This window comes from Puntigrus tetrazona, chromosome 20, assembly GCF_018831695.1.
Source record: "Puntigrus tetrazona isolate hp1 chromosome 20, ASM1883169v1, whole genome shotgun sequence".
Lineage (NCBI taxonomy): Eukaryota > Metazoa > Chordata > Actinopteri > Cypriniformes > Cyprinidae > Puntigrus > Puntigrus tetrazona.
Genome location: NC_056718.1, coordinates 22,932,059 through 22,949,286, shown reverse-complemented (window position 1 = coordinate 22,949,286; position 17,228 = coordinate 22,932,059). Strand labels below are relative to the sequence as shown.

At 39.4% G+C, this 17,228-nt stretch overlaps 1 protein-coding gene across 22 annotated transcripts in view; it reads left to right on the top strand.

Moving 5' to 3' along the window:
- Nucleotides 1–17,228, top strand: part of afdna (afadin, adherens junction formation factor a) — a 102,075-nt gene that overhangs the window by 70,452 nt on the left and 14,395 nt on the right. For all 22 annotated transcript variants that reach the window (XM_043220611.1, XM_043220622.1, XM_043220621.1 and 19 more), the window contains 7 exons: nucleotides 9,411–9,476; nucleotides 9,669–9,742; nucleotides 10,981–11,099; nucleotides 11,453–11,644; nucleotides 12,016–12,104; nucleotides 13,412–13,597; nucleotides 14,588–15,718. In XM_043220611.1, the coding sequence (XP_043076546.1) occupies nucleotides 9,411–9,476; nucleotides 9,669–9,742; nucleotides 10,981–11,099; nucleotides 11,453–11,644; nucleotides 12,016–12,104; nucleotides 13,412–13,597; nucleotides 14,588–15,718 (1,857 nt within the window). The remainder of the gene's footprint in view (nucleotides 1–9,410; nucleotides 9,477–9,668; nucleotides 9,743–10,980; nucleotides 11,100–11,452; nucleotides 11,645–12,015; nucleotides 12,105–13,411; nucleotides 13,598–14,587; nucleotides 15,719–17,228) is intronic.

Below are 17,228 nucleotides of genomic sequence, written 5' to 3'. Positions count from 1 at the left end.
TCAGATCATTCAAGAGAACTTTTTGTTTGATTCAGTCACAAGCTGGTTTGTGTGCTCTTCAAACATTCAAATGCGAAACGGTATAAGCAAATCTTTCTGTTTCCTTGTTCTAGTCCACTGCTTTCCACAGTAGGAAATGTCTTCTCTGTCGTCCCTTTTTACAAAATGTGTTTTTTTTTTTTATGTTGGAGTTTACAACATAGTTAAATAGCTACGATATTTATTGTTTTGCATGATTCCACCAGTTCGTGAGTTTCGATGTCAACATTACAAATTAAGGCTTTGTTTATACTTTAAACTTACTAGTATGACTAATGCACTGTTAGAAAGTGCTTTAAGATCCAGCATGGACCGGTTTTACTGTGAAAGTGATATTTGTCCTTTTTTTTTAAATTGGGCTTATTTTTAGTGGATTATATAGAATAGGTAGTTGCAGTTCAGTAGCCTGTGTTCTACCACTTGGTGGACAGAAGAGCGTTTTTTTCCCACCAGATGTGCGTCAGGTTAAGGGACAGAGAAGAGACATGCAAGGGAGGTGTAGTGCAAGGAGAAGGGGGTTAACAGGAATTGTTTATTTTCATAGCAAAACCTCCCATTTAGTGCTTCTATTTTCATCTGTGAGTGTCTCCGAGGAAGCGTAAAGTTTGGTAGAGGTAAAACGGAGGAAAAGAAGGGAGGGAAGGAGTGAAAAATGGGAGGAGAAGGAAAGGAGGCTCTGGGACAAAGGGGAGGATCTAAAGAGGAGAGGCGGTTTGTCCCGGTGTTGAGCTGGGACACAGCTGGGAGCACCGCTAAGACTTCACCTAACTGTTAGTGAGTCGCGGGAGTATCTCTTACATAACAGTCTGGATGTGGTATTTCCTACTCTGGCTTCAGATATTTGCATATTGTGTTAAGCATGTACCCTGGAAGTCGCTCCTCAGTAGACCTGCCTGCTTTTGAAAGAGTTGAATAAGTTTTCCTGGACCGTTGGTCGATTCCTCCGTTCATTCTCGACCCCGGGAGCAGAGCGCAGCACCATGTGGTTCTCTGTGGTTGGGAGGAAGGAGCCGGTAAGAAACCACTTGACATAGTGTGTGTCTTTTTAATGTGGGAGAGTGAGCAAGTAAACGCTGAGATATTAATGGTGTGCTAAAAAGTCAGCACTGTGGGTTTTAGTTTGTTTGGTGTCTGGATTGCACTTTGCAGTAAAGTTAACATTAGTTAATGCATTGTTTATTATAAACCACATAAGGTCTAGTGTTCGTTAACACTGGTTAACTTGCAGTCGTAAACTCACGATTGTTCGTTCTAATTTAATTTCATTCAATTAATGGTAATTTATATAATGGAAATATTTTAGCATAAGTAAGAATTAACATTAGTCTAGATTAGTAAATGCTGTAAAAGTACTACTTCTTGTTCTTTTGTATCAGCTTACCAGTTAGCGGCATCAAGATTATTGCAAAATTGAGACCAGCTGATAACATGAATCAGGAACTGAATGGTTTTTATGCCTCAATCATGGTTCTTTTGCTTTTATATATTCCGGACAATTCCAGTAACTGTTATCAAGTGTGAGAATGCTTTGCCAATGTAAACAGTGTCATGCGACCAGACTGTACAAACATGCACATTGTACAAATTTTCTCTACTTGATCTCACCACACGTTTAAAACTATATCAGTTTGCTTATTTAAAAAAGGCATCGTACAGATAAAGCAAGGTACATATCACTATTTCATTCTGTGCTAGTTTGAGATAAATTTGTACTGTTTCTACATTTTCAACTTTAAATTGTGCACAGTACGGTATCTTGCAATCAGGGTCACAGGGATAATGTTTACAAGCACTGAACGTTGAGTTCTCCATCATATATTACAGTGCTAGTGACTCATCATCACTTGTTAGAAACAATCTGGTGGGGTCAGTACAGCTGGATGGCCGTGCTACTGTCACATGGCTTGACTTGCTCAGGCTGCAGATGTTTATGCGATAACAGCTCTTTTGGGATGGTGTTGAGTTTCTGGGGAAAGAACAAGGGAAATCCTGACCTCCGTACTTCACACTGATGAGTGTCTACCTGACATTTTCCCACGTTTCTGGATTTGTTCTTCTACAGCCGCAGAATGACTTGTTGCCACAAGAATCAAAGTCTCCAGGAGCTATCTACTGATTTATTGCCGAACCTATCTTTTCAAAGCAAAGCTACTTTCTGTTTGTTTGTGTATTTGTCGCACAATAGCTCACTGACTTCCTTCTCTGTGCACTTCTTGATCTCATGTACAACAACAATTGAAGGATGTGACTCCCATACGCGAGCCTGGATTTCCTGAGGACTAGGAGAGTGGAGAACAGAATGTCAGCCCAACATGGAGTCTCTGCAACATTATGTCTCCTAACATTTTATTAATCTTAATTGATATGAAGAGAAATCAACTGCGGCGGAGTATCAAAGACTTTGTTTTCGTTTGCAACCTCAAAAGAAAACATGACCATGAAAACACTTCTTTCTAGTTGCTCTGGATGGGATCTTTTGACAGTTGTGGGTGCAGCCCGTACTCAAGAACTAGTTCACTTCAGTCCTCGGGCATAATGAAACCTGACAAGCACTTACGATTGTCCAAATAGAGTTGCTTCAAGCTGTCACCTTGCGTTCATCAAAATGATCACGTTTGTGACATTTCGTACCTTGACTCTGCATGTCCAGAGAGAGCGAAGGGAATTGAGACTCTTCTATTTATAGCATTCTGCAAGGGCTGCACGATTAAGTACATGAGGACAATCCCAAGTTAGTTATTAAAACTTGGACATTCTTATGTTGGAAGCAAGTGATGTCAAACTTGCACGTAAAACCGAACATTAAAAGTTGTGAGTCATGCCATGGGCATAATTCTGTCCCTTTACAATAAAAGATTCATAGGAGACACGTTTCCTTTGTGTCCAAAAACGATTTCTAAACGCACTGCCAGAGGACCTTGAAGGAAGACAGACCTCTTTGTTTGGCCTTTCTTAACTGAAGCAAGCAGCCCAAGAGTCTGCAGATCATTAGAGCCAGAATGGAGGCCACTCAGACGTGATGAAGACCGTCGGCTGAAAGCAGCTCATTATTGAAAGCCTCTTGTGTTAGTCATGATATTTTGCACCCACCATTAACCGACAGCCTCAGCGGTCCATCTGTCTTCCATCCGTCTAGACGTGACGGTAAGGACCTGCTACGTTCAAGAGCAAACTACTGTCCTAGCTGCTGTTTTTCCTGACTGCTGTGTTTGTTGTGGCTGATTAATTGGGGCAGGAAATGATGGTGGCGGGTCAAGTTTCAGTGAATAGATGTATTTTCTGTTTTCCTAGTGCGCCGTGGACTCCATCGTTTCGGTCAGAGGTCAGGCACTGCCTTGACTCCCTGGGGCTGTTAACAAATTACTTCAGATCGTTTATGCCTACACGTGCAGATCCCTGAAGGCTTCATTCACCGATTACATCCACAACTGTAAACTCTTAACGGGAAGCTGTGCGTTTGGCATACGAGTCCACAGAGTACGCCACAAGTGTTTGAGACTAAAGGGGGTGAAGACTGAAGTTCAATTCTACCTCTCTTGGAAAGCCACTCGTCTTACCTAAGCTGGGTTTCCAATTTCCTGTATTTGGAATGGAAGGTTTGGGAAGCTTTTCCGTGGACAGGAAGCATCAGGGTGGGACCTCGAAGCTGTAGACTTTGTTTGCTTGCTTCCATGTGGTTTTAGGACCTTCAAAGGAAGCTGGAGTTCTGTGGTTTGAGCATCTGCTCCAAGTACTGTTATCAGTGAACACCTTCAGACTTCAACACCTTCCTGTTAATGTCTAATGTCTGCACTGCAGATGCAAGCATATTTTTGCATGCCTACTATGCCAGACAGCACCTTGCGGGGTAAATATGTACTTGAACGGTCTTTTTTTTTGTGCCGTCCCGTTGTGTGTAAAGACATTCTTGTAGCCACTGCTAGACTTCAAGTAAACAGACAGCATTCGTTCCCAAGTTTATTGTCTTTTACCCTCGACACACTGACAGGCAAAAACCTGCTACTATGAAGAAGCCTTGAGGGGGGTAACGGATTCTATTTTTGCGTTTAGCACCTGTAAAATATTATTTACAGCACAAAATGTGGATATGCCAAGATGTCTATTAGCCACACAGACATTATAATTGTCTTTGGACTGTGCTCCTGGCAGTGTCCCTGGAAAGATGAAAATGAAAACAACCTAACCTAGAATACAATCCCACACCGCATACTCTCTTACGCAATAGGTGTTGAACTCAGAAATAAGGTGTTGTTTTGTTGTGAGTAACTCCTCACCTGTTAATTCTGATTGGACAGTGGGGAATATCTGTCTGTGTCCTATCATTTATATGTTTAACTGTTTTTTATGTAACTTATCTTTATAAGTCTGTTGTATCTCATTTTACCTGTCCATCTCTTAAGCTGTCTTATTTGTCTATTGTCTTTTTGTTGATCTATATTTTTTACCTGTCTTTCATTGTTCCATCTGTTCCAGTCTGTCTGTGTATTTTTATCTTTCTGTCTGTCTATTGGTCCTTCTATCTTTCTTTCTTTTGTCTTGCTCTCTATCTGTCTGTCATTCTATCCAACTCTCCATTTGCACGTCTGTCTCTCTAATTTTCTAGTCTATAGTTTGTCTGTCGTTCTGTGTAACTATCATTATATCTGTCATACTGTCCATATTGCCTATAAAGACCTTAAACTAACATTCAGCGTTTGCAGTTTATTGAGGAGTTTAATTTTAATGTTAAGGCCATTCCTAATTCAACATTACATCGGTTTCACTAACTTGCTCTTTAAACTCTTGCTCTGTTGTGACAACACTCGTGATCTTAACTTAAGACCCTGCATCCTCATACTAGGACATTATATTTTAGTGAATTTCTCTGAGACTATACATGTCAGGACGTTCTGTAAAGAGCACATTCAGGGCTTTTTTCAGAGATACCAAATGACTGGATGTTTCACTACGACCGCTTCATCTCTGTGGTCTTCAAGAATGTCTGAAATTAATTTAGTGACACTCTTATGGAAAAATGATAATATTTTGTAATGATTTAAATCTAATTTTTGAATTGTGTGTCATATCTATTTTTATGGGGTTTCAAATCAAAATGTGACTTTGTCGTGAAACAGTTAATTTCATACATGTCTTCATATAAGGACACTAGGACTAAAAGCATGTTTATTATGCATTTTGGGAAATAAATGAATAGGGAAAGAAATTATATTTCAGTATTCTATGAAATATTATAAAAATCATATCAGTTATTACTCAATAACGCAAATTAGATTAATTTATAGATGCATTGTATATAATAAGCAATTTCAAACATGCTTTTCTAGTGATATAGCTGTTTGTTTGTTTTTTTTTTTTTTTTTTTTTTTTTAAGCTCTATTTTTAGTAAAATTAGTTCCAGCGCATAGTAATGAACTGTGCCAGTATCACCTCACGCCTTGTTTTAAAAACAGTAGCAATTAGTTCCCTTGTTAACATGCATCTGTTTTTTATCAGTGGCTTTTATAGACCTTACTCTGTTTCATGTTCTGCGCGCCAGGTTTTCAGCTTTGATCAAAGCTAGTTTAATGCAGGTTTCCTGAAGAAAGGTCAGCTGAGTCGCTCTCCCACTAGGTCTGCTCAAGACTCCTACATCAGCCGTGTTCAGACGGTCTGGAAACCGCCCCGCCTCAGAGCTCAACCTCAGGGCTTCTCATGTGTCTTTCACCGCAGGTTCACTCTTTAATGTGGAGAGACTGGTTTTCGAATGGTTGTTTCTCATCACAGCGTAATACGTACTTTCAAAGTCTAATCAGAGAGCTTTTGGGCTTTGCCAGGCGACATGTATCTCCCTCGGGACTTAGACAAGTTGAGACATTACAGCAGATGAGAAGTGGTTCATGTGCACAAGATTGGCTTATCTTTATGTCATCGTTTTTTACTTGTTGATGACAAGCATTCAGTGTCCAATGTGTTGCATTAGGTATAATAGCAGTGTGATGCCTCTTTTGAAATGGCATACACAGAATTTCTGGCTGATGGTGGTGTGCGACAGATTTTCATTGGGTTTTTTTTTGTGTTTTATTTTTTTAAAGTGGTGTTACTGGCAATGAAATGCAGATGCACATCTATTGTGATACCTAATACAGTGTGGCACAAACAGCCAAGCAAAGCCTATTTGAAACTAAACAGTACAGAACTAAAAACTACACATCTGTTTTTTTACTTAAGATTTTCACATTTAAATCAGTTTACATTTATTTGTAATCGTTTGTGAAATTTGCAAGCAGTTTCTAGGTGAAAATTATTTCTAGATCCAAATGTATAGGTAATCGTTAATTTTTGCATTAATTTATAAATAATTATAATGTATTGTGAACCAACATAATAGTATATGAATATTCATGTTATTTAGTAAATTATTTTATATAATAAATATCAATGCAGCAATTAATAGAACTCGATGTCAAAATTATATATTATTTATGCACGAAACCTATATTAATACAGTATTATTACTGTTGTTCATGCTAATTCATGTTTTGGTTCATTAAGGATTTCTAATGCATGTGCTAATGTTAACAAGTTGCAAAGTGTTACCATTTATTACTATTATTAAATTGTCTCCTTAGTTTCAAGTTAAAGCTAGTTTCGTTTTTTTTTTTTTTTTATTATTATTATTATTATTATTTATTTTCTAAACGGTGGTTTGTATTACTTTAAATGATGAGTTTATTGTTGTTCGGTATACTGCATTTTAAAGTAGCTTTTCAAAAATTAGTTGGTATCCCACCCATCCTTTGGAATACCCTCAGCCTGTTTGTTGTGCACACTCGCTATGAGGAGGAGTCATTGTCCAGGATCATATCATAACGCCCTCACAACGTTCAGGGTAGAAGTTACTTGCGGTGTAGGCATCAGAGCACATAGCGAGCGGTAGGTGGTTTTTACACAGGTTCACCGCAAGATGATTAATGACATCTGATTGCGTGCTGGTCTTATTTCATCATCTGTTCTCACAATTATACTGGTTTTGTAGCATTTTAATGGTGTTATTGTCTTTTGAATGTGATATGCAGGTAGGTTATTTAAAATCTTTTTTTTTTTTTTTTTTTTTTTTTTTTTGCACTGTAAAAAATTTTGATAGGCCGATCGCTTTGTCACTGGCACGACCTCAATCATTTTAGGGGCCTGCAAGCACACAGTGCATGTTGATATTTTTCTTATATTTGTGGTGGCGTCCTGAATGTTAACTGAGATTTCTGAGCGAGATTCGTGCGGTGTTCATGTTACGGCTGTGTTTGAATTGTAGGGTGTGTTTATGCCAGTGTAATGTGAGTGGGTTATGGGGGTCTGTGGCTAACATTGGCTTTATTTCAGAGGGCAGAATAAAAGACGTCGCTGTTTCCCAGGCAGATTCAGTTACTGGCTTGCTTCTGGTCAGCTTCATTTAGGTTTTTCACTATATGGACAAGGCATAAAAACAATGTGGCGCATGTACCATTTAAGTGATAACCAAACCAGTTTTCACATTACATCTTGTGATGCAGATTGTCTAGTGAAACAATCTGAGCAATTTAAAAATGAAGCACCTATGGGCACAGGCATGTTTCTTACTCCCTGCCCAGAACCGGTTCAGTTTATAGTTTTTGCACAAGGTACATTTGATATTGTTGTTTGAGCCTAAAAACAACACACATCAGCGGAATAGTATGATACACTCATAACTTGTTGATCTGTTGATTAACCAGAGGAGAAACCAGATCTAGCGGGCTCAGTCTACGTAACGGGAGTGTTGTAGATTTGGGTGCCGTGCCATTTAGTTAATGGTTTGTTATGACCGTGAAACCATCATTTGGATTTTGGGCTTTTAGAGATCTTGCCCTGGGATGGAGCTAAAACACAGTAGATGCATGTTGACTTTCAAAGGGGCATTTCTTTTTGTTTTACATTTAACAGAAATGCAGTTATTTACAGTAGTTCTTTTTCATACTGTAAAAGTGGATAGGGAATGGGATTGTCAAGCAAAAAAGCACCATTAAAAGTACTTTATAGTAAATATGATTTGTGAGCTATATATGGTAAAGGTCAGATATCTGAGGTTGATAAAGAAGGCTTTATTATAATGTTTTTGAAAGATATCACTTATGGTTGCCAAGACGGCATTGATTTGATGAGAAATACAGTGAAAACACTAATATTGCAAATAAAACAAAAGGCTTTGTATTTTGAAATATAATAATTCCATCTATTCTTTGACGTAATGCTAACTTTTCTTTGTGCTTTAATGTCACTTCTGAGCAATTTTTAAATAAAAAAGCAAAAACAAAAGCTTTCTCATATCATAGGTTACAGAGTTTCCGTACAACAGCAGATGTTTATTAGGTTAAAATATTTCAGATTGTACATTCAAACATGGTGATTTTAGACAATTTCACATCAAACATCATTGGTTCTTTTGTGTGTTTATTAGTTAAATGTAGATTTTTTAAAAATTTTCCCCTTTTTGAACAGTTCCTAAAACATTAAATAGAATTTAGATCAGTGCTGGTTTTGCTATATTTGTGCAGATGTGAGGGTTTGTCAGACGTTCTTGTCAGGTGTATGCTGTTTTCTCATACAGAAACAAACTGCTCATACTCAGAGACGGCTGGGAATGTAATACAGACCTCACATTTTTATAGTTAATTTTTAGCGAGATCCCCCCTCAAATAGAACCGCTGGCAGCAGGCAGGGGATTTTGGGTACTTGCTTGCTCAAATAGCAAATCCAGCCATCGGAAAAAACAAATGATACCAACTTTAAACCGCAGTCCTCAAACAAACCCCTTTAAAGCTCATGTCTCTGTAGCTCCGTCAGCTTAAAGCTTTGAACAGACCATTTAACTCCGAGTTATGGAGCATTACGTGTTAGAAATGTTATGTTTGAGTGTTGAAACTTGCATGGCGTTACTATTTCAAGCTTACAGGAAGTGCTTCAATGAATGCATCGTTTTATCTTGAAGTTAATTACTAGATTTTATTTCGAAAGATGCTTTTCTAACATGCAATGGCATTTAGGTCGAGCTGATGTCTCAATGAGTGCACAGTCCGATAGCCAGATGGCCCGTGTAAGATGATGACCTCTGACCCGGGGTATAGGATGAGGAATTTTGAGAGGGTTTATCATGGTTAGTTTGAACAAAAACTACTTCAGATCTGGTCTGAATTTATGAATGAGTTTATTTATATGTAAGACTTCGCTGCTGGCTCCAGATTTATAGTCTTTCGCGAATGGACGCCTGGTTTCTTCGTACAGCAGTTTCCACAGCGGAACTAGTGGAGTCTGTAAATGGCATTTAGATCATTCTTAGAGCGCTAATAAATGGTTTTGCTCTTTTCTTTCGTGTTTTGTAGGGTGCCGGACAGGACAAACTTGGTATTTACATCAAGTCTGTTGTCAAAGGAGGTGCAGCAGACATGGTGAGTTTGGCTTGGTTTGTGTTGTATTTATGGCCAATGCAGATGCTAGTGTGATTTCTCATACTTACTAGTGTTATTGATCGTACTCAGTAATACATTTGGCGTTGAAGCTGTAAAATCATAAATCATAAAAAAAAAAAACTTGTTCAACCATGCCATTTTATGACTGTTTGAGTCCTGTTTTCTTTTTAGGATGGACGTCTGGCTGCCGGAGACCAGTTGCTCAGCGTGGATGGAAGAAGTTTGGTTGGCCTCTCGCAGGAGAGGTAATTCTTTAGCATTTAGACCTTTAATAATAGGATTTTAATAAATTCAAAATGGGCTTACAGGTAAGGCATGCAATATCCTGCTACGTCAAAGAAGACTCAGTTAAATAAACAAAAGGATTGCATGCTAGAACCATGCCATTACACTACATAAGCAAGGAATGTTTCCTAATATACACAATTAAGTAGTGCAAGAACAAAATATGTGACCCTGTACCATGTCGCACGAGTATATTTGTAGCAGTGGCCAAAAATACATTGTATGGTTCAAAATTATCTATTTTTCTTTTATGCCAATAATTATTAGGATATTAAGTAAAGATCATGCTTCATTGAGATTCATTAAGTTTCCTACTGTGAATATATCAAATCCTAATTTTTGATTAGTAATATGCATTTCTAAGAACTTAATTTCACACTTTCAAAGGCAATTTTCTAAAACTTTTTTTTGTCACCCTTTTCAGATTCCTATCCTAACAAACCACAAATCAATTAAAAAAAACGTAATTATTATGTATGATGTATGTATTGTGGTCCAGGGTTTTCTTTAGAACATGGTTAGGCAAAAATGACACTTAAATATAACCGAAATTAGTTCTGCGTCTCATTTTTGGGATTATTGAATTATTTGGCATGATGAATGATATATACATTTTTTTTTTTATATGCTTTGCTTTTGCCAAAAATGCACTCTGTATAATAAGAAATTCCCCCGAAAAGTTGTGAAAATCGCCCTTTCATTGAGAAGTGGTTTGTATTGCAGTTATGCCGGATTTGACTCGAAAGCGACTTTATTTCTAGTGCAACATTTTCAGGCATTAAACTGTGCAGTACAAAGCACCATTTGTTTGCAAAGTCAAAACGGCTTAAAACATTTTCTCATTCCTGTCATAAAAATTGCATTAATGCATGTAGTTTTTTTTTTAAGATGTGGCTGTATTGATGAAAGTCTTAAATCTGTGGGTTTGAGTTAAATGAGCATATTGTATAAATGAGCAAATAAGCATATTGCTTACAACAGTTGTGAATGGACACAACTTCAGAGGCCTTTGGGATTCGTTCCAGCCTCCGTCTCTTGTTTACATTTCGCCGAAGGCAAATCCAAACAGACATACTATGAGATTAGTCTCTTTAAATAATCTCCTGTGGGATTGCACAAGTAATGCTTTGAACATGAAATGCGTTCGTCATAGTCTGCGGTTTTGTGTGTTTTACTCAAACATGTCTCTGTCTTGTAGGGCGGCAGAATTGATGACACGAACTGGCTCTGTTGTGACACTCGAGGTGGCCAAACAGGGAGCCATTTACCACGGTCTGGCCACGCTCCTCAACCAGCCGTCCCCTATGATGACCCGTGGTAAGAAACTGCGGCTCGAATATTTATTTATTTAAATCTCTAACAGGTTTGTGTGTGGGAGCTCGAGTATTCCGCTTTAAAAAAAATATATATATCAGCGGCTGCCGGCCGCACAGCATGCTAGCGTGACTAATCTCTTAAAGAGTTGGAAATGTGGTGGATCTGGCACCCGCAGCGTTCCCGGTCACACACGAAACGATTCAAGAGTTGCGTTAAATATAAATGCCTTCGACGTATGTCTGGTAGTGATTCTGATTTGGTACATTGTGGGTGATTTCCCACATTTCAGAGAGATGGGCACTTTTCCCACTGCTGAATTTGGTTTAATTCAAACCTCTTTTTCGTCTCTGCAGCATCTGACCGTGGGCGTGTAGACAAGGGAAAGATGAGACCAAAGAGCGAGGGCTTTGAGCTCTACAACAACTCTGTGCAGAACGGCTCGCCTGAGAGCCCCCAGGGCACGTGGGACACCTATCCTGAACCAAAGAAGGAGGACAGGTTGTTGAAGAACCGTGCAGACCACCGCTCAAGCCCAAATGTGGCCAGTAAGTGTGCCACTTCAAACATATTTGACAGTGTGGTTCATTTTAAAGGAACACTCCACTTCTTTTGGAAATAGGCTCATTGTCCAACTCCACTAGAGTTAATGAAGTTGAGTTTTACCGTATTGGAATCCATTCAGTCGATCTCCGGGTCTGATAGCACTTTTAGCATAGCTTAGCATAGATCATTGAATCCAGTTAGACCAGTAGCATCGCGTCTAAAAATTACCAAAGAGTTTCCATATTTTTCCTACTTAAAACTTAAATTATTAATCTGGGGGGGTTGGAGAATGAGCCTATTTCCAAAAAAAAGTGGAGTGTTCCTTTAAAGTGGTGACATTTATATTAACGTGCACTATTTTCCCCTCTCAAAGACCAGGCCCAGAGTCCTGGCGGGAAGCCTGTTTACCCAGGAGCCCCTGGAAAGATCACTTCGGTCTCGACGGGTAACCTCTGCCCTGATGTGAGTACACACAATCATCGGCACCTCTTAGATGAATGTTGCACATGTGTGCTGAAATTCTTTTTTTTCCTTGTGAATTAGGATTGTTTGTAGCACTTTAGTAACACTGGCGTTGGATCTACTTTGCAACCTGTGTTGTCTAACTCATTTCTAAACAAATAAGTGAAATAGGTAGAAAGTATGTCAACGATTCCAGAACAAATTAGTTTTATGAGCTGGTTTTTTTTAGCCGTTCAAAAGTTCACCACGTAAAAAGTCAGTACCGACTATTTACAGTACAGTTGAAAAAAATACACGTTGCTGAACAAATGGGTATTGTGAGTTGGTTCTTTTTGGCAAAATAATAATCTTTTTGGCCATGTGAAAGGTATAGCCCATTCGTTTCCCAAACCAGTGAGTGAAAAGTACAGTCCAGTCTTATGAGTTGGTTCCTTATTTGTTGATTTTAGAAACATACAGCATGACCAGTGTAGTTTAATCGATTGATAAACATAAAATTGAGCTGTTTTCAAGAAACGTACTGTATGTTCAGCATAGTTCAACCATTTTCCAAATGGATTAGTCTTATGAGTTCTTTCTTTACTTAGATTTGAATAAATTCTTTACTATTGCCAGTCCTAGTAAGTAAGTGACTACTACAACTATATTGAAGCTGTTTTGGGGACAATAACAGCAACCTACATTCTATAATTGAATTTAAATCTGTTGTGTGACCTCAACAAATTACAGTGAAGCTTTTGAACCAACCCTAAAGTGAATCATAGTGTTTTGACATTCTACCAAGTTGAGTGAAAAATTACCCATTGCTTGAGAATCTAAACGATTTTGTAAACTGCCGAGCTAGTGGCACACCTCTGAAATATGTAAGTAGTGCCACCTCTTTTATGTTTACTACTTTATATCTATAAGCACAGGAGAATAGTTAAAGCTAAGATGTGTAGCACTTTCAGATGTTGTAATGCGGTTAGGTCTTCTTCAGTGAAGCCTCTTCTGCTTTTAATCAAATCACCAGAAACTCTCAAATCCCAACATGCATTAGAACATGTTTTTTGTTTCTGAAACCACAGCCAAATAGAAGCCTAATAAAAACCTGATTCGTGACTCTTTGTTGTGTTCTTCTTGTAATTAATCCCAATCATGTCTGCAACCACCATCTGATTGGCTAATCACTTTGATCTGCATTCCTTGGTTCTTTGTTTTATGCACATGCCGTACATACTCTTATACTAGTTTCTAAAAAGAGATGAAAAAGGAATTTAGACTGTCACGGCTCAGTCTAATCTGTCTTTACCCTGTTTGTCCCCCAGGAGGAGCCCTCTCCACCCCGTCCAGAGGCGTATCCTATCCCCACTCAGACGTACCCAAGGGAATACTTCACCTTCCCAGCCTCCAAATCTCAGGATAGGATGGGCCCTGGCCAGCCGTGGCAAAACAATGAACAAGAGCCTCTCCCTCCTATGGATAACCACTCTAACAACAGCATGGCTATGCAGGTTAGCCTTTTTAGGAAGAGAATGCATACGAGTGCTGTGTGGTGTCCTTGTGTCATCGTATCACGACTCAAAACACTGGCAGTACCACTGTAGTTTTCAACCACGAACACATTATTTCATGTCTGTTTATTTATTTAATTGTGAGATAACGTTTAGTATCCTCTATTGTTATAATATACATGACCGTTTAAAAATTTGAGATCAGTAAGATTATTTTAAAGGAAATTTATGCTTGTATTCAGTAGTGACGCACTAAATTGATGTTTATAATGTTACAAAATATTTCTATTTCATATAAATGCTGGCCTTTTTAAGTCTCTATTCATCAGAATCTCAAAAACAGGATTCTTGAAAATATACTGAAGACTAAATTAATGCCTGCTGGAAACTCAGTTTAGCATCACAGAAGTAAATTGTTTTAAGATAAACAGTATTAGAATAGAAAACAGTTGCTTTAAATAATGTTTTGCAATATTACAGTTTTTACTGTATTTTTAATCAAGCAAATGCAACTGTTGTGAGCCTGAGATTCTTTTTTTAAGAACATCAAAAAAAAGAACAGACAACAATTTTTTTTTTTTGTAGTGTATATTGTTCCTTCCACACTTTGTTGCCAGTGTGAAGTTTTTTTTGTTTTTTTTTAATTAAGTGCCTATAATTTATATATTAAGTATATATATTTTGTCATTTGAGTTCATATTTAGATTTCTAGTTTTAATTTGGAGTATCTTATTCCTATTTTTTCATGAGCCAAATTTAAAATTGTCTGCAAAACCAATTTTATGCATCCAAAAATATGCAAAAAATGCTTCAGGGACGTAAACCCCATGAATCAATGCTGTTTAGATGTAGGGATTTTTTTATGTAATTTAAAAAGCTCCTCAATCCAAGGTGTTATGCCTTACTTTACTAGCCTTTTAAAGCTATGAGCAACGTAAATCTTGCATATGCATAAATATGAGTCTCACTGCTGTCATTGTGCCCTGCTAGCGTGTGGCGCGCTCTCAGGAGGAGCTGTGTGAGATGCCGGGTGGGTACCCAGGTGAACGCCTGCGTCAGGAAGACCTGATGCACCTGCAGCAGCAGCAGCGTGACGCAGAGTACCGGGGCGGTGGGGAGCACTGGAACCACCAGATATCCTCCTCAGTGGAGTCCAGCACCTCCAGCCAGGAGCACCTCAACTACTCATCGTCTTCCGGCTCCAGGATCCAAGGCAACCACAAGAGTGGCCCTGGGCGCTGGAAGACCCCTATAGTACCGCACTCCGGCCCCGTGAGCGTCTCCCAGCCTTCACGTTCAGATCTTCCACCTCCCCCTCCTCCTCCTCCTGCGCACTACGACTACGAGCCACAAACCGACCTGCCGCTTCCTCCACCGCCCTCTATTACGCAGCAGGCAGCGGCCGCCGCAGCCACGGCTGACCGCAAAAAACGCGAGGAGCAACAGCGCTGGTACGAGAAGGAAAAAGCCAGGCTCGAAGAGGAGCGAGAGAGGAAGAGAAGAGACCAGGAGAGGAAGCTGGTGCAGATACGCAACCCTCCCGGCCCAGTCATGCACAACAACCAGCACGGCCCATTGCCGCCCGCCCCTCAGCACCAACAGATGCCCCATCCACAGCCGCCCATGCAGGTACCCCAACCGTACCTACCCCCGGTCCAGCAGCCCCAACCGCCACAGCCACAACCGGCTCGACCCGACAAACTATCCAGCCTTCCCCGCCAGCCGCCACAGGACACGGTAATCCGTGACCTCTTGCCCCAGCAGCAGCCTCGCACCATCGAAAGACGTGACCTGCAATACATCACCATCAGCAAAGAGGAGCTGTCCGCCAGCGACAGCCTCTCACCCGACCCCTGGAAGAGGGACGCCCGAGAGAAACTGGAGAAGCAGCAGCAGCTTCACATCGTGGACCTCCTAGACAAGGAGATCCAGGAGCTTCAGGCCAAGCCTGAACGCACGGCCGAGGAGAACGACCGTCTGCGCAAACTCATGCTGGAGTGGCAGTTCCAGAAGAGACTGCAGGAGTCCAAGCAGAACGAGGAGGATGAGGAGGAGGAGGATGACGAAGACGTAGACACCACGCTAATTATGCAGAGGCTGGAGGCTGAGAAGAGAGCACGGGTGAGCACACACGGGAAGTGGGATAGCTAGAGTTTAATGTGTGAAATATAAATTGCTAAAAGTCAACTTGAAATCAAACTCGCCGCATTTCATTCCTTAATGCAAGGTTTTGGTCTAATTGAGAATGATTTATTAGGGAACTTTGATGAGAAAAGGCTAATCTTGTAACCTACAAATGGTATAGTAGTCATCACTGCATATTAAGCTATAGTAAAATATACAATACTTGATAATTGCTGATTGGTTCTAATGACAAAACATTTAAAATTCAATGAAAGGAAAGATCCAGGAAAATTCAATGAAACATCTTAAAGTCATCTTGATTGAGTATAAATTGTTTTAGTTACGCTTGGGCCTAAAGTATTGTAGAGATAAGTGTTTGCTTATTTAGGAATGACAAGGAAATATTTGATTGGAAAATAATGGAACTTCATTAGTAAAAAAGGTGGGTACCTTGAATAAAGTTTTATTTATAGTTTATGCAAATGAGATACACTACTGTTCATGAGTTTGGGATTCGTTTATTTCCCTCCCCCCTCTTTCTTTTGTTCTTCAAAAAGACTTGTAAGCTCTCTAAAGCCGCATTTAATTGATCGGTAAAATCATCATTTTTGATCGATTTATTGCATCCTTGCTGAACTAAAATATTTATTTCTTTAAAATCCCCAAATTTTAAACAGTAGTGTACGCCAATATTGCATTTTGATATGTAACACCCATTATTTTCAGCCAAATATGCCTTATGCCTATAGATACAATCAAGTAAAATGGGTTGTAATGACTATCGTGTTGACTTTAAGTACTTAGTAAGTGTTAGTTTGATGATTGTTTTGGTTTCCCCACGCTGACTGTTGAGTATTAACTTTCTTTTTTCAACTGCTTTGGAAAGATTCACTTGAGCACAGATTGAATCAAAGTTAGCTGTAAACTTTTGCAATGCTGATTGAAGTAGTCTGCAAGACTTTTTTTTTTTTTTTTTTTTTTTTCGTACACTTTTGCGCTATGTTTGTATCCGCAGTCGGCAGCAGGACAGACTGGTGATGGAATCAATAACAACTAACCGGGGATTCTCTGCGCGATGCTTTAGTCTGAGCTGTTATAATGAATGTTTTGCCATGTGCTCCTGCAACATGCCTATGTCATTGCTTTTCCATGCTGCACTGCTGACGTGTATATATACATATATATGCTGCGCTGACGGAGGGGAGGAGCAGGGCTATCCGATGCCAAGCACTGGACCCGATTCCACTGCTTGCACCAGCATCAACCTGCCTCGTTCCAGATCAGTACATCTCTCCTGATCTCATCTGCCATTTAAAACGAAATATTCATTTAACTGCTAAAATAAATCGGCGATGGAACCATTTCTGACCTGTAGCTAAAGGCTAACCAGCATCATAGGATCACAATCAGGATGCTAACAGTTTCTAACAAGACACGATCATATATAGATCATTTTTTTTATACATTTAAGGCCTTTTCAGGCACATATTAAGTCTTGATTTAACTC